This window comes from Pimephales promelas, chromosome 16, assembly GCF_988280905.1.
Source record: "Pimephales promelas chromosome 16, fPimPro1.hap1.1, whole genome shotgun sequence".
NCBI lineage: Eukaryota > Metazoa > Chordata > Actinopteri > Cypriniformes > Leuciscidae > Pimephales > Pimephales promelas.
In genome coordinates this window covers 32,054,927-32,082,360 of record NC_142784.1, presented here as the reverse complement: position 1 = coordinate 32,082,360, position 27,434 = coordinate 32,054,927, and the positions used below count along the sequence as shown (strand labels likewise).

General features: G+C 35.0%; 4 protein-coding genes and 1 pseudogene across 8 annotated transcripts in view; all 5 read left to right on the top strand.

Moving 5' to 3' along the window:
* LOC120470741 (uncharacterized) overlaps nucleotides 1–11,241 on the top strand; it is a 54,502-nt gene extending 43,261 nt beyond the window's left edge. Inside the window, exons 1-3 of one of the 4 annotated variants that reach the window (XM_039660419.2) lie at nucleotides 137–310; nucleotides 1,400–1,648; nucleotides 2,671–4,694. In XM_039660419.2, coding sequence (XP_039516353.2) covers nucleotides 1,564–1,648; nucleotides 2,671–3,770 — 1,185 coding nt within the window. In that variant the 5' untranslated portion in view covers nucleotides 137–310; nucleotides 1,400–1,563 and the 3' untranslated portion in view covers nucleotides 3,771–4,694. Of the gene's footprint in view, nucleotides 1–136; nucleotides 311–1,399; nucleotides 1,649–2,670; nucleotides 5,527–5,949; nucleotides 6,232–6,531; nucleotides 8,838–9,257; nucleotides 9,507–9,800 lie in introns of those variants that run through there. The other 3 variants (XM_089120716.1, XM_039660382.2, XM_089120714.1) reach the window with 3 other exon arrangements.
* A 697-nt stretch (nucleotides 11,242–11,938) lies between these two features.
* Nucleotides 11,939–26,993, top strand: LOC120470748 (uncharacterized). The gene is made up of 4 exons (XM_089120740.1): nucleotides 11,939–12,069; nucleotides 24,212–24,414; nucleotides 25,382–25,476; nucleotides 25,671–26,993. The coding sequence occupies exons 3-4, from the start codon at nucleotides 25,422–25,424 to the stop codon at nucleotides 26,702–26,704; spliced, it is 1,089 nt and encodes a 362-aa protein (XP_088976866.1). The 5' UTR covers nucleotides 11,939–12,069; nucleotides 24,212–24,414; nucleotides 25,382–25,421; the 3' UTR covers nucleotides 26,705–26,993.
* LOC148973402 (uncharacterized) lies at nucleotides 11,955–15,947 on the top strand. Its single transcript, XM_089120732.1, has 3 exons — nucleotides 11,955–12,091; nucleotides 13,070–13,237; nucleotides 13,537–15,947. The coding sequence occupies exons 2-3, from the start codon at nucleotides 13,153–13,155 to the stop codon at nucleotides 14,583–14,585; spliced, it is 1,134 nt and encodes a 377-aa protein (XP_088976858.1). The 5' UTR covers nucleotides 11,955–12,091; nucleotides 13,070–13,152; the 3' UTR covers nucleotides 14,586–15,947.
* LOC120470688 (uncharacterized) lies at nucleotides 16,552–18,923 on the top strand (annotated as a pseudogene). The gene is made up of 2 exons (XR_016146740.1): nucleotides 16,552–16,686; nucleotides 17,496–18,923. The product of XR_016146740.1 is annotated as an uncharacterized LOC120470688 (transcript).
* On the top strand, nucleotides 19,745–21,051 carry LOC148973401 (uncharacterized). Its single transcript, XM_039660396.2, has 2 exons — nucleotides 19,745–19,938; nucleotides 20,184–21,051. Exons 1-2 carry the CDS (start codon nucleotides 19,854–19,856, stop codon nucleotides 20,981–20,983), a joined length of 885 nt encoding a protein of 294 aa, XP_039516330.2. The 5' UTR covers nucleotides 19,745–19,853; the 3' UTR covers nucleotides 20,984–21,051.
* Nucleotides 26,994–27,434: the final 441 nt, after the last annotated feature.

The following is a 27,434-nucleotide window of genomic DNA, read 5'->3' as shown; positions in this document are numbered from 1 at the left end:
TTGTCTATTAAAATAAAAAATACAATTTTATCAGAAAAGTAAACTTTCATCCCTAAGAATTTACAAAAAATAACATTCCTGTGAATTGTATCTGTACTCAATAATATATTAATACTGCTCCAATAGTCGAATCTGCAGTTGTGTAACGTAAGACTGATTTTACTCAGCTCTCCGCGTCTTGTTGACAATGCTAGTGCTAACTGCTAACGACTGTAGTCTACTGTGTTATCACGGATAGAAAAGCTACTTGATTTTCTACAGGAATTATTAAACAACTTCTCGATGTGGTAAAAATTCTCCAGCATAGCAGGTAATAAACACTGTGATTTTTACTGAATCATGTTACAAAGCGGACTAGCAGGACTGTTTGTTCAATGACGACAGAGAACCGCAAACTTGTCAAATTTTATTTAATATAACGTTACAGTTTGAAAGGAGAAGAGTGAAGAACAATGAAATTATACACCATAAACGCGAACTAGTAATTGGCATCTCATTATCAATCTAAATTCACGATGTAGAATCAAACCCCTTCATTAGTCCTTAGGACCTTTATTATAAAATCCTTACACACAGGGCTGTTTTAAGACTCTTGAAGGCCAAACCAATTAGATAACAAAAGCTTTAAAACCATGTCAGTAGTATAGCATATGTTTTGTATTAAGCACAGCTTGATAACTAATCCTTAAACATGATAATTATGTTAAATGTTGCAAGTAATGGTCAAACTGGATACGGACGAGACTGTTTAATGCTATTGTTTTGAAAATGGTGAAGTATCAGCATTCTTGATTGATTCTATAATGACAATTTGGTAACGCTTAACAATAAGATTCCATTAGTTATTGTTTGCTAATGTATTAATTAACATTTACAAGAGCAATACGTTTTAGTTTTTTTTTTGTGTGTATTTTACAGTAGGCATAGTTATTGTTCTGTGATAATAATTAATAATAATTAACTAAGTACATCTTAGCTCAAATCCATTAAATAACATTAACAAAGACAACTTCTGATTTTAACAAAGTATTAGTAAATGCTGAAATAACATCTACTAACTAAGATTAACAAATGCTTTATAAGTAGGCATATTGTTCATGTTGACTAAAGAATTGTCTAATATAATTTTACAGTTAAGGATGTTACCATAGACATTGGCATTGTTTCGAATAAACTTTGCTACCTAAACATTTTTCTTTCTAATATCAGAACTTTTTGAAGTGATTTCACAATTTTTAGAAGAATTATTGCTTATACCCACCACCCCCTCTCTATTCAGTCTGTATTGTTTAAGTAGATTTATGTTGTCTTGTAACATTTTTGGTTTAGCCTAGTTTAGATATTAATGGAACAATTGAACCTCTGCCCTGTTTCATCCTTATATTCTTGTTTTTTCCAGATCTGGTCCTGTGGGCGTCAGTATCACACAGTGATCACAGTTCACACCTGCAGTGAAGCCCCTCCCACAACAATTCACCAATAAATACTGGGAATATTCCCATCATCCTACAAGAGAAGGACAAACTCCAGGAGTAGCAGCTGAAATCTGTGAGACTGTTAAAGATGGAGTTTATTAAAGAGGAGATTGAAGACATGACTGATCCAGAACCATCCAGAATAAAACATGAAGATACTGAAGAACAAATAGGTTGGTGTCCATTCTTGATTCTTCATTGTTGACTGTTGAAAAACATTAACAAATCTCCAGTTCAACACATTTGGTGGCTGTGAATAGAGATATAGAAAATTAATCTACACTGAGCGAAATTATAAATGCAACACTTTTGTTTTTTCCCCCGTTTTTCATGAGCTGAACTTAAAGATCTAAGAGTTTTTCTATGTACACAAAAGGCCTATTTCTCTTAAATATTGTTCTCTATTGTTAGTGAGCACTTCTCCTTTGCTGAGATAATCCATCCACCTCACAGGTGTGACATATCAAGATGCTGATTAGACAGCATGATTATTGCACAGGTGTGCCTTAGGCTGCCCACAATAAAGATTGAAGCGCGCGTCCGAGTGAAGATGGACTTTCCCCCCCAACTTTCATAGATAGCATAAATAATAAAGTTGCTAAAATAAAGCATACAAAACATCAGCTAAAATGATCTATAGGCTATAGAGTGCATGTGAAACGCCTTGAAAGAAATACTTTCCTTTTCATGAAAAGTATCGAAAAAGTATCGAAATTGCAATTCTTGATTTGGTATCGAAACAATAATTTTGGTATTGTGACAACACTACCCAATACAGTGGGCAGCCTAAGGCACACCTGTGCAATAATCATGCTGTCTAATCAGCATCTTGATCCGTCACACCTGTGAGGTGGATGGATTATCTCGGCAAAGGAGAAGTGCTCACTAACAGATTTAGACAGATTTGTGAACAATATTTGAGAGAAATATCTTTTGTGTACATAGAAAAGGTCTTAGATCTTTGAGTTCAGCTCACGAAAAATGGGGGCAAAAAAAAAAGTTTTGCATTTATAATTGTGTTCAGTGTCATAATCTTGAATAGCTTTTGTCAACCACCTTTTAAATGGATTAACAAGAAAAAGACTGAGCTAAACTTTGGCTCATCAAAGATCTGACACTTGATACTCTGATTCTTTCTTCTGTTTAATCAGAGTTCACTTGAACTTCTTTTAACCACTTAATATTTTAATTTTAGACTGGATGGAGATGAAACTGCAGAAACATGAACCGAATGAAGCAGAGGAGGAAAAGTATATCATCAAAACTCAAAGAACAAAAACTAATAAGCTGCACTCCTGCTTTCAGTGTGGGAAGAGTTTCAGTCAAAAAGGAAACCTTAAGACTCACTTGAGAATTCACACTGGAGAGAAACCGTATCCATGCACTCATTGTGGAAAGAGTTTCGCTGGTGAATCAGGTCTCAAATATCATCTGCGCATTCACTCTGGAGAAAAACCATTTAACTGTGATCTGTGTGGTAAAGATTTTAATTCATCATCAAATCTAAAACAACACCTAAATGTTCATTCAGATGAGAGGCCTTATGTGTGTTTCTTCTGTGGAAAGAGTTTTTCAAGAATGCGTCATTTTAAACTGCACCGAAAAACACATGATGAAGTGAGAGATCATGTGTGCTTTGAGTGTGGGGAGAGCTTTACTACATCTGCCCATTTAAAAAATCACCAAAGAATTCATACTGCAGAAAGACATTTCAAGTGCTCATATTGCGAGAAGAGATTCACTCGTTCTGAAAACCTAAAATCACACGAGCGAGTTCACACTGGAGAGAAGCCGTACTACTGTACTCAGTGTGAGAAGAGTTTCAGATGTAAAACTGATCTCAGATATCATCATCTCCGTGTTCACTCTGGAGAAAAGCCATTTCACTGTGATCAGTGTGGTAAGAAGTTTATTTCACCATCACAACTAAAACAACACTTGAAAGTTCATTCAGATGAGAGGCCTTATGTGTGTTCTCTCTGTGGAAAGAGTTTTTCACGACTGAACAGTTTTAAACAGCACCAGAAAATACACACTGAAGTGAGAGATCATGTGTGTTGTGACTGTGGGAAGAGCTTTACTAAAGCTGACAATCTGAAACAACACCAAAGAATTCATACTGGAGAAAAACCTTACAAGTGCTCATCTTGCGAGAAGAGTTTCACTCAGTCAGCACACCTGAAATCACATGAGCGACTCCATACTGGAGAGAAGCCGTACGACTGTACTCAGTGTGGGAAAAGTTATAAACATTTATCAAGCCTTCACATTCATATGAAATTATGTTGCAAGTGAGAAATATTTGTGTTTGTCAAATACAGGGGTTGGACAATGAAACTGAAACATCTGGTTTTACAACACGATAATTTGTTAGTATGGTGAGGGCCTCATTTTGCATCCAAATACAGCACCAATTCATCTTGGGAATGCCAGATAGAAGTCCTTCACAGTGACCAGAGGGATTATGAGCCGTTCCTCTTCCAGAACAGTGTCCAGGTCACTAAATGATGCTGGTGGACTCGCTCCTCCAAAACGCCTCAATAATATTCAGATCTGGTGACTGTGCATGTTCAACGTCACTTTCATCTTCATCAAACCCTTCTGTCACAAGTCTTGCTGTGTGTGTTGGTGCATGATCATGCTGATACACAGTTTGAGCATCAGGTGCTCATGATCCTTCAGAAGGGTTTGGTAGTCCTCGGCAGTGTCGTGTCCATCAAATACAATCAGGATTGTCATGATATTGGAGCTCAAACCATCACTGATCCACCCGTGCTTCACTCTGAAGATTGGCCGCCAGGCATATAGATGTGAAACCTCCAACATTGGCCAGTGTTTCAGTTTCATTGTCCAACCCCTGTACATTCAAGTAAAAACTAGTGAGAGATAAAAGATAGATTTGGAGTTTGTCATAAATGCAAAATATCATATAGTTAGTCAATTTGGTGAAAAGCTTGGAAAAATTATAAAGACTTAAGCTGAAGCTTCACCAGTCAACATCTCTTACAGTGTAATTAAAATCGTTGTTGTAGTTTAATTTTCTGTCTGGGAAGGTTGTGTGCTAAATATGTGAAAGTGAAAGTAAGTATGTTAACCCATACTTGGAATTTGTCCTCTGCATTTAACCTATCCAAGTTAGTGCACAAATATTATTTAAGTGTTTTATATTGTGTTCTGGTAGTTCATGTAATTATGAGAAATAAAAGATAAACAACATTCTGTCTTGATTGATTGATTTATTTAATGAACACAAGTAATGAATTATATAGTTTTAATTCCATAAATGAGTTTAAACTTTCAATCTTAATACTGTGATAAATGTGTTTGGAGATGTATGGTATTATTGTAAAATCAACTCAAACTAGGTCTTGTATTATACAAAGAGGTTGGAGTTCATTTTTATCCTTCATTATTGACTGCTTAGGAAGAATAAGGTACCGTATAGCTTCAGTTCACCAAAGCAGTGAAAGGCTAAAATGTGGAAAATTTTCTCAAAATGCTGTATGTTTACAGTGTATTAAAATGTGATTAATATGCCAATTTACAGAAAATATCAGACATCAGCCTGTTGTTTACTAGACTATCCAAGGTAATCCATTTTACTTCAGTGTCGTTTTTTAAAGCTAAATTGGACTGACCACCTCTGATCCAGATGAACATGTTTTCAGATGACCAAATCTGGATTACAAGTGCTCCAAATGCGGTTACAATTCACAATGTGGGCTGCGAACAAAGTGAATGTGGGGTACTCTCTTTAAGTGTTTTTGTTTGAAGAGAAAGAAAACAACATCCCCATTCCATTTTTAATTTACTATGATATTTTCTGATATATGAATTACCTAATAATCGAATCTGCTGCTGTAACGTGAGACTGAATTTACTCAGATATTCCCCGATTCAGAGCCCCGCCCCTACGCGTCTAGTGATAATCATTGTGATAATGCTAATGCTAACCGCTAATAACAATAGCCTGCTGCTTTTGTAGTCACGGAGAGAAAAGTTACTGGACGAATTCCTTCAGGATTTATTAATATCTGGATACATTCATGTGGTAAATTTGTTCATATTTTTAAAAAAAAATCAGATTTGGATAATGGTACCAGACATTGGTGTTGTTTTCTATCTAAACAACATGATTTTTTTTCTTCTAAAAATCAGAATTATTTCACAATTCTTAGAAGAATTGTTACTTATACCCCACCACTCCCTCTCTATTCAGTTTAAACTACTGTTTTTAAGTGTATTTCTTCCATCTTATGTGAGAGTTTATAGGCTATATTCTTTAAATAATATAAATAAAATAATGCTTTATAATATTCTGGGTTACATTAAAATGAGCAACTTAGAGCTGTTTTATACACTACTAATATGTAACTATCCAAATGCTCTGCATTTCAGCTAAATTAAAGCCACCTCATGTTTTCTGTTAAAGTATTCCAGTATAAATTCAGTAACTTATCTCTGATTTTTCCAGATCAGGTCCTGTGGGCGTCAGTATCACACAGTGATCACAGTTCACACCTGCAGTGAAGCCCCTCCCACAACAATTCACCAATAAATACTGGGAATATCCCCATCATCCTACAAGAGAAGGACAAACTCCAGGAGTAGCAGCTGAAATCTGTGTGACTGTTAAAGATGGAGTTTATTAAAGAGGAGATTAAAGAGGAGATGGAGTTTATTAAAGAGGAGATTGAAGACATGACTGATCCAGAACCATCCAGAATAAAACATGAAGAGACTGAGGAACAAATAGGTTGGTGTCCATTCTTGATTCTTCATTGATGACTGTTGAAAAACATTAAGACAACAAAGCTTCAGTTCAATAGATTTGGTGTCTGTGAAATAAGGAATAAACTAGAGATAAGTTATGTAGAAAATGTATCTAAATGATCATAATCTTGAATAGCCTTCCATACATGAAATGGATTAGCAAGTAAAAAAATTAACTAAACTTTGGAACATCAAAGATCTGATACTTGATACTCTGTTGCTTTCTTCTTTTAAATCATAGTTGATTTGAACTTATTTTAACCACATAATATTTTTATTTTAGATTGGATGGAAGTAAAACCACATAAAAGTGAACTGAATGAAGCAGAGGAGGAACAGCAGAGCATCAAAACTCAAAGAACAAAAACTAATAAGCTGCACTCCTGCTCTCAGTGTGGAAAGAGTTTCAGTCAAAAAGGAAACCTTAAGACACACAGGAGAATTCACGCTGGAGAGAAACCGTATCCATGCACTCAGTGTGGAAAGAGCTTTGCTCAATCATCAGGTCTCAGGAATCATCTACGCATTCACTCTGGAGAAAAAACATTTAACTGTGATCTGTGTGGTAAAAAGTTTAATTCATTAGCACATGTAAAACAACACCTGGAAGTTCATTCAGATGAGAAGCCTTATGTGTGTTCTCTCTGTGGAAAGAGTGTTTTCTGGTTGCGTCATTTTAAACTGCACCTGAAAATACATGATGAAATGAGAGATCATGTGTGTTGTGACTGTGGGAAGAGCTTTACTAAAGCTGACCATTTGAAACGGCACCAAAGAATTCATACTGGAGAAAAACTTTACAAGTGCTCATACTGTGACAAGAGATTCACTCGTTCTGAAAACCTGAAATCACACGAGCGAGTTCATACTGGAGAGAAGCCGTACTACTGTACTCAGTGTGGGGAGAGTTTCAAATGTAAAACTGATCTCAGATATCATCATCTCCGCGTTCACTCTGGAGAAAAGCCATTTAACTGTGATCAGTGTGGTAAAAAGTTTATTTCATCATCACAACTAAAACAACACTTGAAAGTTCATTCAGATGAGAAGCCTCAATTATGTTCTCTTTGTGGAAAGATTTTTTCAAGTCTCTATTATTTTAAACTGCACCTGAAAACACACACTGAAGTGAGAGATCATGTGTGTTGTGACTGTGGGAAGAGCTTTACTAGAGCTGAATGTCTGAAAAATCACAGAAGAATTCATACTGGAGAAAAACCTTACAAGTGCTCATACTGTGACAAGAGTTTCAGTCATTCTGGATCCCTGAAATATCACGAGCGAGTTCATACTGGAGAGAAGCCGTACGACTGTACTCAGTGTGGGAAAAGTTATAAACATTTATCAAGCCTTCACATTCATATGAAATTATGTCGCAAGTGAGAAACATTTGTGTTTGTCAAATACATTCAAGTAAAAACTAGTGAGAGATAAAAGATAGATATGAAGTTTGTCATAAATGCACAATATCATATAGTTAGTCAATTTGGTGAAAAGCTTGGAAAAATTATAAAGACTTAAGCTGAAGCTTCACCAGTCAACATCTCTTACAGTGTAAGTAAAATGGTTGTTGTAGTTTAATTTTCTGTCAGGATAGGTTGTATGCTAAATATGTGAAAGTGAAAGTAAAATATGGTAACCCATACTTGGAATTTGTCCTCTGCATTTAACCTATCCAAGTTAGTGCACAAACATTACTTGAGTCTATTATATTGTGTTCTGGTAGTTCATGTAATTATGAGAAATAAAAGATAAACAACATTTTGTCTTGATTGATTTATTTAATGAACACAAGTAATGAATTATATAGTTTTAATCACATAAATTAGTTTAAACTTTCAATCTTAATATTGTGATAAATGTGTTTGGGATGCACGGTATCATTGTAAAATCAACTCAAATTTAATTAGGTCTTGTATCATATAAAGAGGTTGGAGGTTTTTTTTTTTACCCTTCATTATTGACTGGTTTGGAACAAAAAGGTACAGTATAGCTTCAGTTCACCAAAGCAGAGAAAGGCTAAAATGTGTAATATTTTCTCCAAATGCTGTATGTTTACAGTGTGTTAAAATGTGATAAGCCAATTTACAGAAAATATCAGACATTATTGTTTCTACTAGACTATCCAGGATCAGGTAATCAATTTTACTTTAGTGTCATTTTCATAAAGCAAAATAGGACTGATCACCTCTGATCCAGATGAACATGTTTTCAGATGACCAAATCTGGATTACAAGTGCTCCAAATGCGGTTACAATTCACAATGTGGGCTGCTAACAAAGTGAATGTGGGGTACTCTCTTTAAGTGTTTTTGTTTGAAGAGAAAGAAAACAACATCCCCATTCCATTTTCAATTTACTATGATATTTTCTGATATCTGAATTACCTAATAATCGAATCTGCTGCTGTAACGTGAGACTGAATTTACTCAGATCTTCCCCGATTCAGAGCCCCGCCCCTACGCGTCTAGTAGTGCTAATGCTAATGCTAACTGCTAACAACAATAGCCTGCTGCTTTTGTAGTCACGGGGAGAAAAGTTACTGGACGAATTCCTTCAGGATTTATTAATATCTGGATACATTCATGTGGTAAATTTGTTCATATTTTTAAAAAAAATCAGATTTGGATAATGGTACCAAACATTGGTGTTGTTTTCTATCTAAACAACATGATTTTTTTTTCTAAAAATCAGAATTATTTCACAATTCTTAGAAGAATTGTTACTTATACCCCACCACTCCCTCTCTATTCATTTTAAACTACAGTTTTTTAAGTGTATTTCTTCCATCTTATGTTAGAGTTTAGATATTCATTAAATATAATATAAATAAAATAATGCTTATAATATTCTAGGTTACAAATAAAATGAGCAACTTGGAGCTGTTTTATACACTACTAATATGTAACTATCCTAATGCTCTGCATTTCAGCTAAATTAAAGCCACCTCATGTTTTTTTTGTTAAAGTATTCCAGTCTAAATTCAGTAACTTATCTCTGATTTTTCCAGATCTGGTCCTGTGGGCGTCAGTATCACACAGTGATCACAGTTCACACCTGCAGTGAAGCCCCTCCCACAACAATTCACCAATAAACACTGGGAATATTCCCATCATCCTACAAGAGAAGGACAAACTCCAGGAGTAGCAGCTGAAATCTGTGTGACTGTTAAAGATGGAGTTTATTAAAGAGGAGATTGAAGACGTGACTGATCCAGAACCATCCAGAATAAAACATGAAGATACTGAGGAACAAATAGGTTGGTGTCCATTCTTGATTATTCAATGTTGACTGTTGTTAACATTAAGGTAACAAAGCTTCAGTTCAACAGATTTGGTGACTGTGAAGTAAGGAACAAATTAGAGATAAGTTATGTAGAAAATGCATGTAAATGATTATAATCTTGAATAGCCTTCCCTGTATGAAATGGATTAGCAAGTAAAAAACTAAACTTTGGAACATCAAAGATCTGATACTTGATGCTCTGTTGCTTTCTTCTTTTAAATCATAGTTGATTTGAACTTATTTTAACCACATAATATTTTTATTTTAGATTGGATGGAAGTAAAACCGCAAAAAAGTGAACTGAATGAAGCAGAGGAGGAACAGCAGAGCATCAAAACTCAAAGAACAAAAACTAATAAGCTGCACTCCTGCTCTCAGTGTGGAAAGAGTTTCAGTCAAAAAGGAAACCTTAACACGCACATGAGAATTCACACTGGAGAGAAACCGTATCCATGCACTCAGTGTGGAAAGAGCTTTTCTCGAGCATCAGGTCTCAGTTATCATCTGCGCGTTCACTCTGGAGAAAAACCATTTAACTGTGATCAGTGTGGTAAAAAGTTTAATTCATCATCACATCTAAAACAACACCTGAAAGTTCATTCAGATGAGAAGCCTTATGTGTGTTCTCTCTGTGGAAAGAGTGTTTTATGGCTGCGTCATTTTAAACTGCACCTGAAAATACATGATGAAGTGAAAGATCATGTGTGTTGTGACTGTGGGAAGAGCTTTACTAAAGCTGACAATCTGAAACGGCACCAAAGAATTCATACTGGAGAAAAACTTTACAAGTGCTCATACTGTGACAAGAGATTCACTCGTTCTGAAAACCTGAAATCACACGAGCGAGTTCATACTGGAGAGAAGCCGTACTACTGTACTCAGTGTGGAGAGAGTTTTAAATGTAAAACTGATCTCAAATATCATCTGCGCGTTCACTCTGGAGAAAAGCCATTTCACTGTGATCAGTGTGGTAAAAAGTTTATTTCATCATCACATCTAAAACAACACCTGAAGGTTCATTCAGATCAGAAGCCTCAATTATGTTCTCTTTGTGGAAAGATTTTTTCAAGTCTCTATTATTTTAAACTGCACCTGAAAACACACACTGAAGTGAGAGATCATGTGTGTTGTGACTGTGGGAAGAGCTTTAATACAGCTGAGCATCTGAAACAGCACCAAAGAATTCACACTGGAGAAAAACCTTATAAGTGCTCATCTTGCGAGAAGAGTTTCACTCAGTCTGCACACCTGAAATCACACGAGCGAGTTCACACTGGAGAGAAACCGTACGACTGTACTCAGTGTGGGAAAAGTTATAAACATTTATCAAGCCTTCACATTCATATGAAATTATGTTGCAAGTGAGAAACATTTGTGTTTGTCAAATACATTCAAGTAAAAACTAATGAGAGATAAAAGATAGATTTGGAGTTTGGCATAAATGCACAATATCATATAGTTATTGGTGAAAAGCTTGGAAAAATTATCCAACATCTCTTACACTGTAAATAAAATCGTTGTTGTAGTTTAATTTTCTGTCAGGGAAGGTTGTGTGCTAAATATGTGAAAGTGAAAGTAAAGTATGGTAACCCATACTTGGAATTTGTCCTCTGCATTTAACCTATCCAAGTTAGTGCACAAACATTATTTAAGTGTTTTATATTGTGTTCTGGTAGTTCATGTAATTATGAGAAATAAAAGATAAACAACATTTTGTCTTGATTGATTTAATGAACACAAGTAATGAATTATATAGTTTTAATCACATAAATTAGTTTAAACTTTCAATCTTAATACTGTGATAAATGTGTTTGGGATGTACGGTATTATTATAAAATCAACTCAAATTTAATTAGGTCTTGTATCATATAAAGAGGTTGGAGGTTGTTTTTTATCCTTCATTATTGACTGGTTTGGAACAAAAAGGTACAGTATAGCTTCCGTTCACCAAAGCAGAGAAAGGTTAAAATGTGTAATATTTTCTCCAAATGCTGTATGTTTACAGTGTGTTGATATATGATATACCAATTTACAGAAAATATCAGACATTATTGTTTCTACTGGACTATCCAGGAACAGGTAATCAATTTTACTTTAGTGTCGTTTTCATAAAGCAAAATAGGACTGATCACCTCTGATCCAGATGAACACATTTTGATTTTCAGATGACCAAATCTGGATTACAAGTGCTCCAAATGCGGTTACAATTCACAATGTGGGCTGCTAACAATCATGTAAATGTGGGGTACTCTCTTTAAGTGTTTTTGTTTGAAGAGAAAGAAAACAACATCCCCATTCCATTTTCAATTTACTATGATATTTTCTGATATCTGAATTACCTAATAATCGAATCTGCTCCTGTAACATGAGACTGAATTTACTCAGATCTTCCCCGATTCCCCGCCCCTACGTGTCTAGTAGTGATAATGCTAATGCTAACTGCTAATAACAATAGCCTGCTGCTTTTGTAGTCAAGGAGAGAAAAGTTACTGGACGAATTCCTTCAGGATTTATTAATATCTGGATACATTCATGTGGTAAAGGTCTCCAGCATGACAGGTATGTAGCGCTGTGATATTTTTATTCAGTCATTTTGCATATCGGACAAGTGTTTGTTCAATGATGACAGAGAATCGCAAACTTCTCATCTGATTTTATTTAATATACATGTTGAGACAATAGTGAATAAGACAATAGTGAATAACAATAGAGTTATACACCAAAAACGTGAAATAATACAAATAAACGTGCGACGGACCAGTTTAATACTTAAAAATCAAGGCAACCCCAGTCAAAAACGTGAAGGCTTATTACAAGTTAAAATACATTTAATTAGTATTAACTTATATGACATCGATTATTACATTAAGTTTTAAATTGATTGTTCCTTCTGTGTTGATGCAGGTTAAGTTGGGTGTCATTTTTTTTTAGGTCAAACCATTCTTGTCTGTCAGTCATATAATGGAGGTTTATGAGTATGAGTATGAGTATGAAGAATATAATTTATTTTCAATGGGTCAGTTCTGCCCCAAAAACTTTTCCAATTGTCTATGAACCTTATAACTGTGAGGTTTAACAGTATATACAAGTTTTTGTTTTGTCAAAACTGGTATTATTTTAATTTTAAATTTGTTCATATTTTAAAAAAATCATATTTGGATAATGGTACCAGACATTGGTGTTGTTTTCTACCTAAACAACATAATTTTTCTTCTTCTAAAAATCAGAATTATTTCACAATTCTTAAAATAATTGTTATTTATACCCCACCACTCCCTCTCTATTCAGTTTAAACTACTGTTTTTAAGTGTATTTCTTCCATCTTATGTTAGAGTTTAGATCTCCATTAACTAATATAAATAAAATAATGCTTAAAATATTCTGGGTTACATTAAAATGAGCAACTTAGAGCTGTTTTATAGACTACTAATATGTAACTATCCAAATGCTCTGCATTTGAGTTAAATTAAAGCCATCTCATGTTTTCTGTTAAAGTATTCCAGTATAAATTCAGTTTCTTATCTTTGATTTTTCCAGATCTGGTCCTGTGGGCGTCAGTATCAGATCACAGTTCACACCTGCAGTGAAGCCCCTCCCACAACAATTCACCAATAAATAAGATGGAGTTTATTAAAGAGGAGATTGAAGACATGACTGATCCAGAACCATTCAGAATAAAACATGAAGATACTGAGGAACAAATAGGTTGGTGTCCATTCTTGATTATTCACTGTTGACTGTTGATAAACATTAAGACAACAAAGCTTCAGTTCAACAGATTGTGAAATAAAGAATAAATTAGAGATAAGTTATGTAGAAAATGTATCTAAATTATTATAATTTTGAATAGCCTTCCATATATAAGAAATGGATTAGCAAGTAAAAAACTTAACTAAACTTTGGAACATCAAAGATCTGATACTTGATACTATGTTGCTTTCTTCTTTTAAATCATAGTTGACTTGATTTGAACTTATTTTAACCACATAATATTTTTATTTTAGATTGGATGGAAGTAAAACCGCAAAAAAGTGAACTGAATGAAGCAGAGGAGGAACAGCAGAGCATCAAAACTCAAAGAACAAAAGCCTATAAGCTGCACTCCTGCTCTCAGTGTGGAAAGAGTTTCAGTCAAAAAGGAAACCTTAAGACACACGGGAGAATTCACACTGGAGAGAAACCGTATCCATGCACTCAGTGTGGAAAGAGCTTTTCTCAATCATCAGGTCTCAAGAATCATCTGCGTGTTCACTCTGGAGAAAAACCATTTAACTGTGATCAGTGTGGGAAAAAGTTTAATTCATTAGCACATGTAAAACAACACCTGAAAGTTCATTCAGATGAGAAGCCTTATGTGTGTTCTCTCTGTGGAAAGAGTGTTTTATGGCTGCGTCATTTTAAACTGCACCTGAAAACACATGATGAAGTGAGAGATCATGTGTGTTGTGACTGTGGGAAGAGCTTTACTAGAGCTGACAATCTGAAACAGCATCAAAGAATTCATACTGGAGATAAACCTTACAAGTGCTCATACTGTGACAAGAGATTCTGTCGTTCTGAAAATCTGAAATCACACGAGCGAGTTCATACTGGAGAGAAGCCGTACGACTGTACTCAGTGTGGAGAGAGTTTCAAATGTAAAACTGATCTCAAATATCATCTGCGCGTTCACTCTGGAGAAAAGCCATTTAACTGTGATCAGTGTGGTAAAAAGTTTATTTCATCATCACATCTAAAACAACACTTGAAAGTTCATTCAGATGAGAAGCCTCAATTATGTTCTCTTTGTGGAAAGATTTTTTCAAGTCTCTATTATTTTAAACTGCACCTGAAAACACACACTGAAGTGAGAGATCATGTGTGTTGTGACTGTGGGAAGAGCTTTACTAGAGCTGAATGTCTGAAACTGCATCAAAGAATTCATACTGGAGAAAAACCTTACAAGTGCTCATACTGTGATAAGAGTTTCACTCAGTCTGGACACCTGAAATTACACGAGCGAGTTCACACTGGAGAGAAGCCGTACCAGTGCACTCCGTGTGTAAACGATTAAAGTGAATGTGTAAGTTAAAAATAGAGAAGCACAATATCATTTTAATTTGGGCAAGTTGGTGAAAAGCTTTGTCTGAACCTCTCACTGAGAGAAAGAACATGTCATCTTGATGTTTTGGGAAAGTCTCCTCTTTAGATCAAAGCTCAACTAACTCCAACCTTGAAGAAGCTGTGTATCAGTGTATGTACGCTAGTATTCTTTGTTAAAGGCTTGTTTTATGTGACATGTTGGTGCTTAGACTCGTGACCTCGGAGGGACACTCTTACTGTACGGTCACACCACCGCCGACTTGATCGTCAAAAAAGCTCTGGCCACCCTGTCAAGAACGCTTGACAAAAAGTACGGGGAAGCTTATTGACGCTTTGAATGTTTTGAACGCTCTGACGTTGCAAGGAGAATAGAAGTGTCACAACGTGAAATGTATAACTGAAGGAAAAAAAAACAAGCAATACATTGAAGAATCCTTTTATAATGACAGTATTTTTGGCCACATTTGGTCGAAAAAAATAGTTAGCCATTATTATTGTTATTTGCGGTCAAATCAGTGTCACCGTGAGCAATGTAATTGCATTCCCGCTTCGAGCGTTCGTAAATATTTCAAATAAAAGTTGCGCTCACGCGGTCCCTATAAGCAAATAACGTCATGACATAAATGATACGAAACCAATAGGAAACACAGCAGCGGCGATTATTAGCTTCTCCTCCATTTTCTCGGAACTAATGTTTTGGTACTTAGTAGGAACGAAAGTTTACGTTGAATGTTTCTCCGGAATCAGCCAGCGTGAAGGACGTCTATATTCCGATTGGTTGCCGCCGTTTTGCCGCTGAATCGCGTCACAGCTCATTTAGGTTTTTTTTCTTTTTTCATTTGAAACAACAAATCACATATATTTTCCAAATTATTCCAACGCATCATACAATATAAAACATTAAAGTTAACATTCTTATCACAGCTCATTTAGTTTGTCATCTCTGTGTATTTGGTTCTTCTGTTTTTAGTCTTCAGTTGCCTGTCTATGTTTGTGTTTATGTTTGTTCTACGCTCGCACTGTTACCCTGAGTATATTTTATTATTAAAGACATTTTGTATATCTTTATTATCATCTTGTGACGATAATGCTGTGATTAATATCTTTGGGATGTAACGTTACAGTGTTATTGTATCCCTGCATTACCACATAATCTACCCATAACATGTTTGACTGGCTGGTATAAAAACGTTAAAGGCCTTTTTCTCCGTTTCTTTGTTTGCGTAGTTACCGCACTCAGCCTTTGTATGGCAGACCTGCCTTTAAACTTTTGTTTTCATCCAGCCTATTATTTGTGGTGTACACTACTAAATAAATCATGTGTAAAACTGTGGGAACTTTTCCTGCTATATAGACAAATGGGTGACCCTATGACCGTGGTAAGAGTTTTGCCAACAAGCTTGCCAAGTAATGTTTATGTTTTTTAATTTTTGCCATTTTTTGTTATGTGGCCATGATACAATCTGTTTATGACTAGTAAGTCTAGTAATGTCTACTATATAGTGTTTTGTTAAATAAATAAAATAAAATATTGATAAATAAAACATCTTGTCCATTGCATTAAGTAGTTTTTGCAAATATAAAACAATTTTGAATGCTTAATGAACCACCACTGATTTATTTAATCCAAGTTAAATGACAAAGCATGTAATCTGAATCTGCAAATTTCCTTGTTAAATTCGATTTGAAATTCGATTTGCCACTGTCTACTAGTTTTATTGTTTTTAGCATATCAGTTTTCAGTATTATTTCAAGTCCATGTATATTTCAAGTTAAAATGTACTTAAATCAAAATCAGCAGGCCAGAATTACAATATTCCCCTTTTCCAAACTCACTACTACACTCCAATAGGTGGCGCTAATGCACCTTAAAGTGGTTTACAAACTATCATAAAACGTAAAAGAAGAAGATGGTCGTTCTGAAAAGAAATAACTAGAGAAATCCAAGCAGAAACATCTTAAATCTGTGTGTTGTACTATTATAAATATGGAGATTATTAAAGTGGAGATTGAAGACATGAGTGATCAAGAAACATCTGAAATAAAACATGAAGAGACTGAAGAACAAATAGGTTGGTGTCCATTCTTGATTTTCTTTATTGTTAACTGTTGAGAAACATGAACATTCAAGTTCAGCAGATTGAGTGTGATTTAATAAGCAGTTTATAGATGATAAATGACACAGAAAATAGATTATTATCATAGTCGTGTAAAGAAGTTGTAAACAAACAAGAGATGTATAGTAACAAAGTAGAAGTACTAAAATGCTGTATCTGTACTCTACTAAAGTATTGTTTTTTTTTTCTCATACTTCTACTTTTACTTCAGGAGATATTTTCGATGAATTTAATACTTTTACTTCGATATTTTTGTAATATTCTGCTATTTACTCATTACAGTTATGAAAATTTAACGAATCATTTGTTGCAAGTTGGCTTTCATGCTGCCTAAAACACACGCCAGTTGTATAGGGTAATGGTATTGATTGACACACACATTGACAACTAATGCAGGGCTTTTCCTGCAATGACATTTTTTTGGCGGCCGCCAAAGCGCCTTAATTTGATTTCTGAAACTTTTGACTGCTTTCTTTAATAATTACATGACACAATACTTGTACTTTTACTTTTATTACTTAAGTAGTGAATTTTAAAATAAACTACTTGCAATACTTAATTACAAAAAAATGTTGAATACTTTAGTGCTTAAAGAGCACTTCAACTTCTACTCAAGTCACTTTTTTGATAGAGCACTTGTACTTTTACTCAAGTCCGGGTTTCTAGTGCTTTATACATCTCTGATAGCAAATGAATGAGAATTAAACTGTCGCATCAAATATCCGATACCTGATACTCTTATCCACATAATATTTGTATCTTAGACTGGATGGAAGTGAAACAGCAAAGACAAGACCTGAATGAAGCAGAGGAATGTCATACCTTCACAACTCAAGGAACAAAAGACAATAAGCTGCACTCCTGCTCTCAGTGTGGAAAGAGTTTCAGTCAAAAAAGAAACCTTAACAAACACATGAGAATTCACACTGGAGAGAAACCGTATCCATGCACTCAGTGTGAGAAGAGTTTTTCTCAAGCATCAGGTCTCAGGAATCATCTGCTCATTCACTCTGGAGAAAGACCATTTAACTGTGATCAGTGTGGTAAAAAGTTTACTTCGTCATCACAACTAAAACAACACCTGAAAGTTCATTCAGATGAGAAGCCTTATGTGTGTTCTCTCTGTGGAAAGAGTTTTTCACGACTGGACTGTTTTAAACAGCACCAGAAAACACATGATGAAGTGAGAGATTATATGTGCTTTGAGTGTGGGATGACCTTTACTAGAGATGACCATTTGAAACAGCACCAAAGAATTCATACTGGAGAAAGACCTTACAAGTGCTCATACTGTGAAAAGAGTTACACTGTATCTGGAAACCTGAAAGTACACGAGCGAATTCATACTGGAGAGAAGCCGTACCAGTGCACTCACTGTGGAGTCGGTTTTGCACGTAAAGACAGTCTGAAGAAACACACAAAAATTCACACAGGAGAAAAGCCATTCACTTGCCGTCAGTGTGGAAAAAGTTTCATACAAAAGCCACATCTTATCAAGCACATAAGTACTCACACTAAACAAACGCATCACGTTTGCCCTCAGTGCGGATGGAGCTTTACAACTGAACTCAAACTGAAGATACACCTACATGTTTGTTCTGGAGAGAAATCATACTCCTGTCCTCAGTGTGGAAAGGGTTTCGCACATAAATCAAGTCTTGGTTGTCATCTGCGTGTTCACTCTGGAGAAAGACCTTTCAAGTGTTCACATTGTGACAAAAGTTTCACTCGGTCAGGAACCTTGAAAAAACACGAGCGACTTCATTGCCACCACCATAGACTGTCGAGAGAACGTGACACTGCTTGTGTGGGAAGAGTTTCACCCGATCGGGAGGTTTCGGGACTCACCGAAAAAGCAGTTTCTCCCATCTTATAAGTTGCTGGGGATGGGCAACGATTAATCGCGATTAATCGCATCCAAAATAAAAGTTTGCGTTTACATAATATAATACATGCATGTATATATTTAAGAAATATTTGTATGTATATACTTTATATATATATTTATACAAATATAAATATTTGATATATTAATAACACATTTTTCTTAAATATATACATGCATGTGTGGGTATTTATATATACAAATTAATTATACACACTACACACACACATATTATGTAAACACAAACTTTTATTTCGGATGCGATTAATCGCGATTAATCGTTACCCATCCCTACCCAATATCAATGTGTCCTGATTGCACATGAAATAAGAAATAAAACATTTTGTCTGCTGCATTAAGTTGTTCGTGAAAATATACAAAAAATGTACATTCAACAAACACTGTTTTATTGTTTCATTTGTGACCATTTTTATCTAAGTATATATATATATATATATATATATATATATATATATATATATATATATTAGGGCTGTCAAACGATTAATCTTATTTTGTATATATATAAATACACACACATGCATGTATATTTAGGAAAAAAAAATATTATTTATATATAAAATATTGATATTTATATATGATATAAATTATATATCAATCTATATACAGTATATACATGAAAATATTTCTTAAATATATACAAGCATGTATGTGTATTTATATATATAAAATAATTATACACAGTGCACCCACATATATTATGTAAACACAAAGTTTTATTTTGGATGTGATTAATCGTTTGACAGCCCTAATATATATAACTTGAAATCTCATGGCTGACCAAATGTGGATGATTGAAACACGACTTTCACATGTACATCCACTGGACATGCCAACAACATATGCCATAATTTGACACAGTCTGCTATATTGCACTGTATTGTCTGCAAGTCTGTATTGGTTTTGAATTGCTAGCATATGTTTCAGGGTTTCTTAAGTATTATTTTGAGTCTAAATATGGAGTTATGCCTCAGCTTTAGATTTTCAAACATAATGTCTTGAAGAATATAATGCACTTAAATAAATATCAGGCCAGAATTACAATATTCCCCTTTTCCAAACTCAATACTACACTCCAATAGGTGGCGCTAATACACGTTAAAGTTGTTTACAAACTCATTAAACATAAAAGAAGAAGATGGTCGTTTTGAGAAGAAATAACTGGAGAAATCCCAAGTAGAAAAAGCTGAATTCTGTGTGCTACGCTATTATAAAGATGGAGATTATTAAAGTGGAGATTGAAGACATGAGTGATCAAGAAACATCTGAAATAAAACATGAAGATACTGAGGAACAAATAGGTTGGTTTATTCTGATTCTTCATTGTTTACTGCTTAGAAACGTTAAGGTAACAAAGCTTCAGTTCAACAGATTGGGTGACTGAAATAATCAGCAGTATATAGATGCAAACTGCATTATAATCTTGTGAAGAAATTGTTCGACCCATTTTAATTGTATAAACAAGAAAATGACAGACCTATACCTGATCTCTGTTGCTTCATTCACTTGAACTGATTTGAACCACTTAATATTTATTTTATTTTAGGCCAGACAGAAGAGAAACAGCAAAGACAAGACCTGAATGAAGCAGAGGAAAGTTGTACCTTCACAACTCAAGGAACCAAAGCCAAAAAGCTGCACTCCTGCTCTCAGTGTGGAAAGAGTTTCAGTCAAAACGGAAACCTCAACAGACACATGAAAATTCACACTGGAGAGAAACCGTATCCATGCACTCAGTGTGGAAAGAGCTTCACTCGTACATCAGGTCTCAGTAAACATCTTCTCTGTCACTCTGGAGAAAAACCATTCAACTGTGATCAGTGTGGTAAAAAGTTCATTTTATCTTCACATCTAAAATCACACCTGAAAGTTCATTCAGATGAGAGGCCTTATGTGTGTTCTCTCTGTGGAAAGAGTTTTTCACGGCTGTTCAGTTTTAAACTGCACCAGCAATCACATAATGAAGTGAGAGATCATGTGTGTTCTGACTGTGGGAAGAGCTTTACTACAGTTGGCCAACTGAAACGGCACCAAGTAATTCATATTGGAGAAAAACCTCACAAGTGCTCATATTGTGTCAAGAGTTTCGCTCAGTCTGGAAACCTGAAAGTACACGAGCGAATTCACACTGGAGAGAAGCCGTACCAGTGCACTCAGTGTGGAGTCGGTTTTGCACATAAGGACAATCTGAAAAAACACACAAGAATTCACACAGGAGAAAAGCCCTTCGCTTGCCATCAGTGTGGAAAAAGTTTCATACAAAAACCACATCTTATCAAGCACATGTATTCACACAAGACAAAAGCCTTACATTTGCCGACAGTGCGGATGGAGCTTCACACTTGAGCCTAATTAATGTTATTATTCATTTAGAATTTTTGTGAATCATTTGTAATAAACAATATGTCTCTGGATATCCCTTGTTATATATCCGTGAATGGATATCCTTTATTTTGCCATCCTAATCTTTAAGTCCTCACATCCCAAATCAAAAACAGTACATTTGTTGTTTAAATAGTTTTTTTAACTGAGAAAATAAGCCAAGATACTTTTTTGTAAAATCTCCTTTCAAAAAACAAGTGATATGTTGTTTCAGGTTTAGTGTTAAAGGGATAGTTCACTTTTGAAATTATTTTTTTGATGTTTTATCTCACCTCAAGGGCATGAGGTAAGCTAAAACATATCAAAAATTAATTTCAAAGTGAACTATCCCTTTAAAGAATCTTAAGAGATGTCTTGAAATTAGTAAAAAAAAAAAAAAAGTTTTGTAATTATAAAGAATTCTATAATTAAGTTCTTTCAGTTTGTTAGGAGGGTAATTTGTATCCATTGTAGGTACTCATGTGTAGAATAATTATTTTGTCATTATAAATTGAAATGGATCAACCAGCAACAACCAAATTATGAAAAACTAACAAATACATTTAACTAAAGTCATTGAGAAGTCAGAAACTTCACTCATCCCATCACAGCCAAGTACTCAGGAAAAGATTCCCAAAAACCTGCTGTGATGTTTGTAAATGTAAAATAGAAGCGGGTCTTGAAGCTGCTGATGAAACTGCAAACTATCTTCAGTAAAAAACATCTCCAATTTATTGTAATTCTGACTCTTGTCTTCAATTGACTGCACGTCTAACTCCTCCAATGAACCAGAAACAGTTGAACATGTTCTCATATGCAAATTAAAGACATATATTAAAGAATAAGCTGCTGGAAATGCAACATCACTCTCATTAGGAGATTTTTCTGGCTAAAAATGTGGAAGAGTTTTCTCCTCAATGCTCCACACTCCAGTTCAGTTGGTGGCGGTAATGCACCGAAAGCTGGTCTGTCAACCGCTAAGAAAAGAAGAAGAAGAAGAAGCTATAAGTTATCTGCTTTTGTTGTCACGTAGAGAAAAGCTACTGGGATCATTTACTTAAGGGATTATTAAATAAAATCTGGATGCATTCATAACTGGGGAAAGGTCTCCAGCATGACAGGTACGTAGCGCGGTGCAAAACGGACTAACTGAAGTGTAATGACGTGATACCGCTACAATTTCTACAGATATTCATCCGCGAAAAATGTCAATAGATTCTAGTGAAAAATTATACGTGTAAAAAATGTACCGTACTAGAAAGGTATTAGAACGTATAACTAACACATCTCGGTTGTTGATGTTTTAATATGCATATTAGACTTTCTCTGTATGCATCTTCAAATTGCAGCAACGCGACGAGCTCGCGCTTAGGCCAGTTAGGGACCGTCTACAAAGTGTGCACGGAAAAAACAGGAATGTCTACATTACTTATCATCACTTACACATCATTTAAATCTAACTTCTCTTCTGTTAAACACTGACATTAGTGGCACATTTAGTGTGTGAAAACACTTAATAATATTAATTTGTTCATTTAGAAATCAAAGCTCAATAACATTTGAACCCCTTGTATTTTTGTTTACAGTGTAAACATACCAAATTTGATCACTTAGAAATCGCGTATATACATATACTTACAACAATTATTTTAGAATAATTGTGTAAGTATAGTAGTTAAAAAATGTTTTCAATTAGTGTTCGCTTTTCCAAGAAATGTTCTGTGCCTGTTTTTGTAGTTTCAGAAATTGTAAGCAATTTTTAAAAAAGCGTCTTACTGGCTTACTGACATTTGATATTGGTTTTGTCGTGTTACAGATCCTAGAAACCAAGTCAAATCACTTTTATTTCTTACCGTCAAAGCAGCTTCACAGTAATAGTCAGAAAAAAATAACGTGTTTATATGGCATATTGGGTACACAGTCATTTAGATCTTCTCAGTACCAGGTTATAGAGACTAAATATGTCACATATCCTCTGGTTACCCATAGCATACACAGTCTGGAACATTAACCAAGAGTTAGAGTTTGCACAAAACAGACCAACAATTTAAAGGAAAATCATGAGATGGAACATTAGGTACATGTTAATACATTTATCACATGGTTATGCAGGAATATATCTTATTCTTTACAGAATTAGTCAAGTTACAGATTTCAATGAAGGAATGTCCGTTCATGTGTGTGTGTTTGGAGTTAGCTTTCTGGCCGACCGGCCAGGCTCTGGGGAGATAGCAGTCTGTATGAAGCTTGCACCCCAGGCTCCGTGTGTGTGTGTGTGTGTGTGTGTGTGTGTGTGTGTGTGTTTGTGTGTGTGTGTGCTGTGCACACAACATTCCTTCTTGCCGGAAAGGTGGAAGGTTTGGTTTTAACTCAGTTTGCTATGAAAGTGTCAATGAACACCATTAGGAACAGACTTCCTGGCGCTTGCTGGTGAATTACTAGCGTGGAAGTCAAAGGTTAAAAGCTTTTCAACTGTTGATTTGAATGATTCCCAACTGACAGAGTCCAGATACACTACATGGAACACTGTTGAGAGGAAGATATTAATATTCAGAATGAAAATAGTTAATTTACTGGAATATCTGTTGTTGAAGTTTTAAATTTAGGTTTATTGAATATAAATGGAAGACGTTTCTTACTTTTACTGTATGAGTGAATGTGTGTGTTTCTGCAGAGCATCCTTCTAATTTGTTAACGCTCCATTTGTGTTTTAGCTTTTTTTATTAGCATAGTGTAGGGTCTCTGGACTGTGTCGGTTGGAACTTTTAAAAAGCTTTTAACCTTTGACTCGCGTCTAGTAATTCACCAGCAAGCGCCAGAAAGTCTGTTCCTAATGGCGTTCATTGACACTTTAATAGCGAACGTGAGTTAAAGCAAAAACACCCATAAAACCAGCAATGAGTCCGCTTCATGAGGACGTTATCATCTCAAAACCTCAAAACCACACACACACACACACACACACACACACACACAGCCTGGAGTGCAAACTTCAAACAGATTGCTCTCTCCCCAGAGCCTGACCAGTCGGCCAGAAAGCTCACTCCAAAAACACACACACATGAACAGACATTCCTTCATTGAAATCTGTAACTTGAGAAGAAGCACCAACATGTAGAATGCAACAAAACGTGTCTGAATGGTTAACTGATGAATTTATGTGGTTAGGGTTAGTTTAGGAGTTTTAGTGAATTTTGTCTTTGATTTTTCCAGATCTGGTCCTGTGGGCGTCAGTATCACACAGTGATCACAGTTCACACCTGCAGTGAAGCCCCTCCCACAACAATTCACCAATAAATACTGGGAATATTCCCATCATCCTACAAGAGAAGGACAAACTCCAGGAGTAGCAGCTGAAATCTGTGTGACTGTTAAAGATGGAGTTTATTAACCACTTAACTGTCACCGTCCCACAGGTGGGACGTTTGCCACTATATTTTTAAAACAATAATATCTTAGTAAATACCTTAAATAATATTGACAAACTATATATCATTTGAAAGCTTACAATCTCTAGTTTCCATATTTGGTGACTGATTTTCAAAATATATTACAGAGGAGCCATAATTTATCAATATAAAACAAGAATATTTTCATACTCATAAGGCGTGTTCAGACCTTTATTTTAAAATAGCAGTAAACATGAAAAATCATGAAAAAATGGTAGATACCTCAGTTTGTTTTCATGCCAAAAGTTCAAAAGATAGAATCCATTCAATTATTTTGGAAAAAAAAGGTATGAAAAGTTTGAAATATCAAGAAAAAAATAATAAATTCACCATTTGTGACGTGTCAGCTAGCTATGACTTGCATGCGTGTTCTTTGTATGTGTTTCTTAGAGGTTCAATTCATATCAAAATCTGCCAAACTTCCCATGCTACTTCTGAATAGGATCTCTACTTCAGAAATTGTATGAAAATTGTGAAAATAATGGTTCATATCACTCAAAACACGAATTGAAATGCAGGCGCCCTTATATGGGCAGTAATGGAGTCTGATTGTGCCCTAGTGAAAAAGTTTGGTACTGCGCTCAAACAAAATCTTACTGAAAGCTCATTTTTTGAGATATCAACCTAAAATTTGAAACACAACTTGTTCAGATTTTTGGCTTTGATATTTCTGCCATTTTAGAGTAGCCCAGGTTTTGAAAATATATATTTTATGTAAAATATGAATAATTAATATTTTCACATTGTACATTTCCATAAACTCAAACTTCTATAACTTTTTTTCTGTTTCACTTTCTTAATTTATTTCACTTCTACAAAAATCTGCCAAATGTCTTCTTTAAAACAAGACCAATCATATGTCTATATTCCAAAGCATTCTTGAATTACAACCATTTAAGTTTGAAATGTGCATTTTCATGTCTATTCAAAAAAGGGGGGGTGACAGTTAACAGGTTAAAGAGGAGATTGAAGACATGACTGATCCAGAACCATCCAGAATAAAACATGAAGATACTGAGGAACAAATAGGTTGGTGTCCATTCTTGATTCTTCACTGTTGACTGTGAAATAATGAACACATTAGAGATGATAAATGAGACTGAAAATGCATCTAAATTGTCATAATCTTGAATGGCTTGATTAACAAGAAAATGATGGAACTAACACATCAAAGACGCATCAAACTTAAACTTATTTTAACCACATAATATTTTTTATTTTAGACTGGATGGAGATGAAACTGGAAAAACATGAACTGAATGAAGCAGAGGAGGAACAGCAGAGCATCAATGCTAATAAGCTTTACACCTGCCCTCAGTGTGGAAAGAGTTTCAGTCAAAAAGGAAACCTTAACAGACACATGAGAATTCACACTGGAGAGAAACCGTATCTATGCACTCAGTGTGGAAAGAGCTTTGCTGCTGAATCAGGTCTCAAGTATCATCTACGCATTCACTCTGGAGAGAAACCATTTAACTGTGATCAGTGTGGTAAAGATTTTAATTCATCATCAAATCTAAAACAACACCTGAAAGTTCATTCAGATGAGAAGCCTCATGTGTGTTCTCTCTGTGGAAAGAGTTTTTCACGACTGATCAGTTGTAAACGGCACCAGAAAACACACAATGAAGTGAGAGATCATATGTGTTGTGACTGTGGGAAGAGCTTTACTACATTTAGTGACCTGAAACAGCACCAAAGAATTCATACTGGAGAAAAACCTTTCAAGTGCTCACACTGTGACAAGAGTTTCACTCGTTCTGAAAACCTGAAATCACACGAGCGAGTTCACACTGGAGAGAAGCCTTACTACTGTACTCGGTGTGGAGGGAGTTTCAAATGTAAAACTGATCTCGGATATCATTTGCGCGTTCACTCTGGTGAAAAACCATTTAGCTGTGATCAGTGTGGTAAAAAGTATATTTTATCATCACATCTAAAACAACACTTGAAAGTACATAATGAAGTGAGAGATCAGAAAACACACAATGAAGTGAGAGATCATGTGTGTTGTGACTGTGGGAAGAGCTTCACTAGACCTGATCATCTGAAACAGCACCAAAGAACTCATACTGGAGAAAAACCTTACAAGTGCTCATGTTGTGCCAAGAGATTCAATCAGTCTGCACACCTGAAATCACACGAGCGAGTTCATATTGGAGAGAAGCCGTACTACTGTACTCAGTGTGGGAGGGATTTTAAACATTTGCCAAGCCTTTCCACTCATATGAAAAAATGTTGCAATGTATCAATGTAAATACATTCAACTAAATGTGTGAGTTTATAGTAAACACTCAGTATCAGTTTAATTTTGTGAATTTGGTCAAAAGCTTGGGAAACTAGAAAGACAGAGTTGAAACTTTACCAATCAACAACTCTTACAGTGAAATAGTTTGTTGTTGGGGTTTTTTTCTGTCAGAATGGGTTGTGTGCTAAATATCTTTCTTTAGATTTATTCATGTAATTTACTAAATTTACAATATTGTCTTCTGATAGTACATGCACTTATGAGAAGTAAAATAGAATAAAAATGTTGTCTTGATTAATCTATTTATTTACATACATTTTCAATCACATTCATGAGTGGAAATATTCTATTTGCATCTAATCATTCTGTAAATATCAGGTTTCACGAGTTCACACACAATTAGAGGGACATTTAAAGTTTAATGTGTATTTGAAGTGCTGTGTAGGTAAAAAATAACTTTTTTACAACAAAAAATAGCCATCGCTGAACCTACTTTAGCTGGACTGTGACACTATTTTCTTCTAAAACTGCTGTACAGCCGAAATATTGCAATATTTTCCTGTTATCATTGTAAAACTGCTTTGAAACAAACTATATTGAAAAAGCGATATATAAATAGTGACTTGACTATTTCACTGCATGCCAGATTACTATTTTAAATATTTGTTGTAAATGTATTTTTAAGGCTTTAGTAGATCTGATTCAGCACTCGTTTTCAAACTGCAGTGCTTAGATGGTT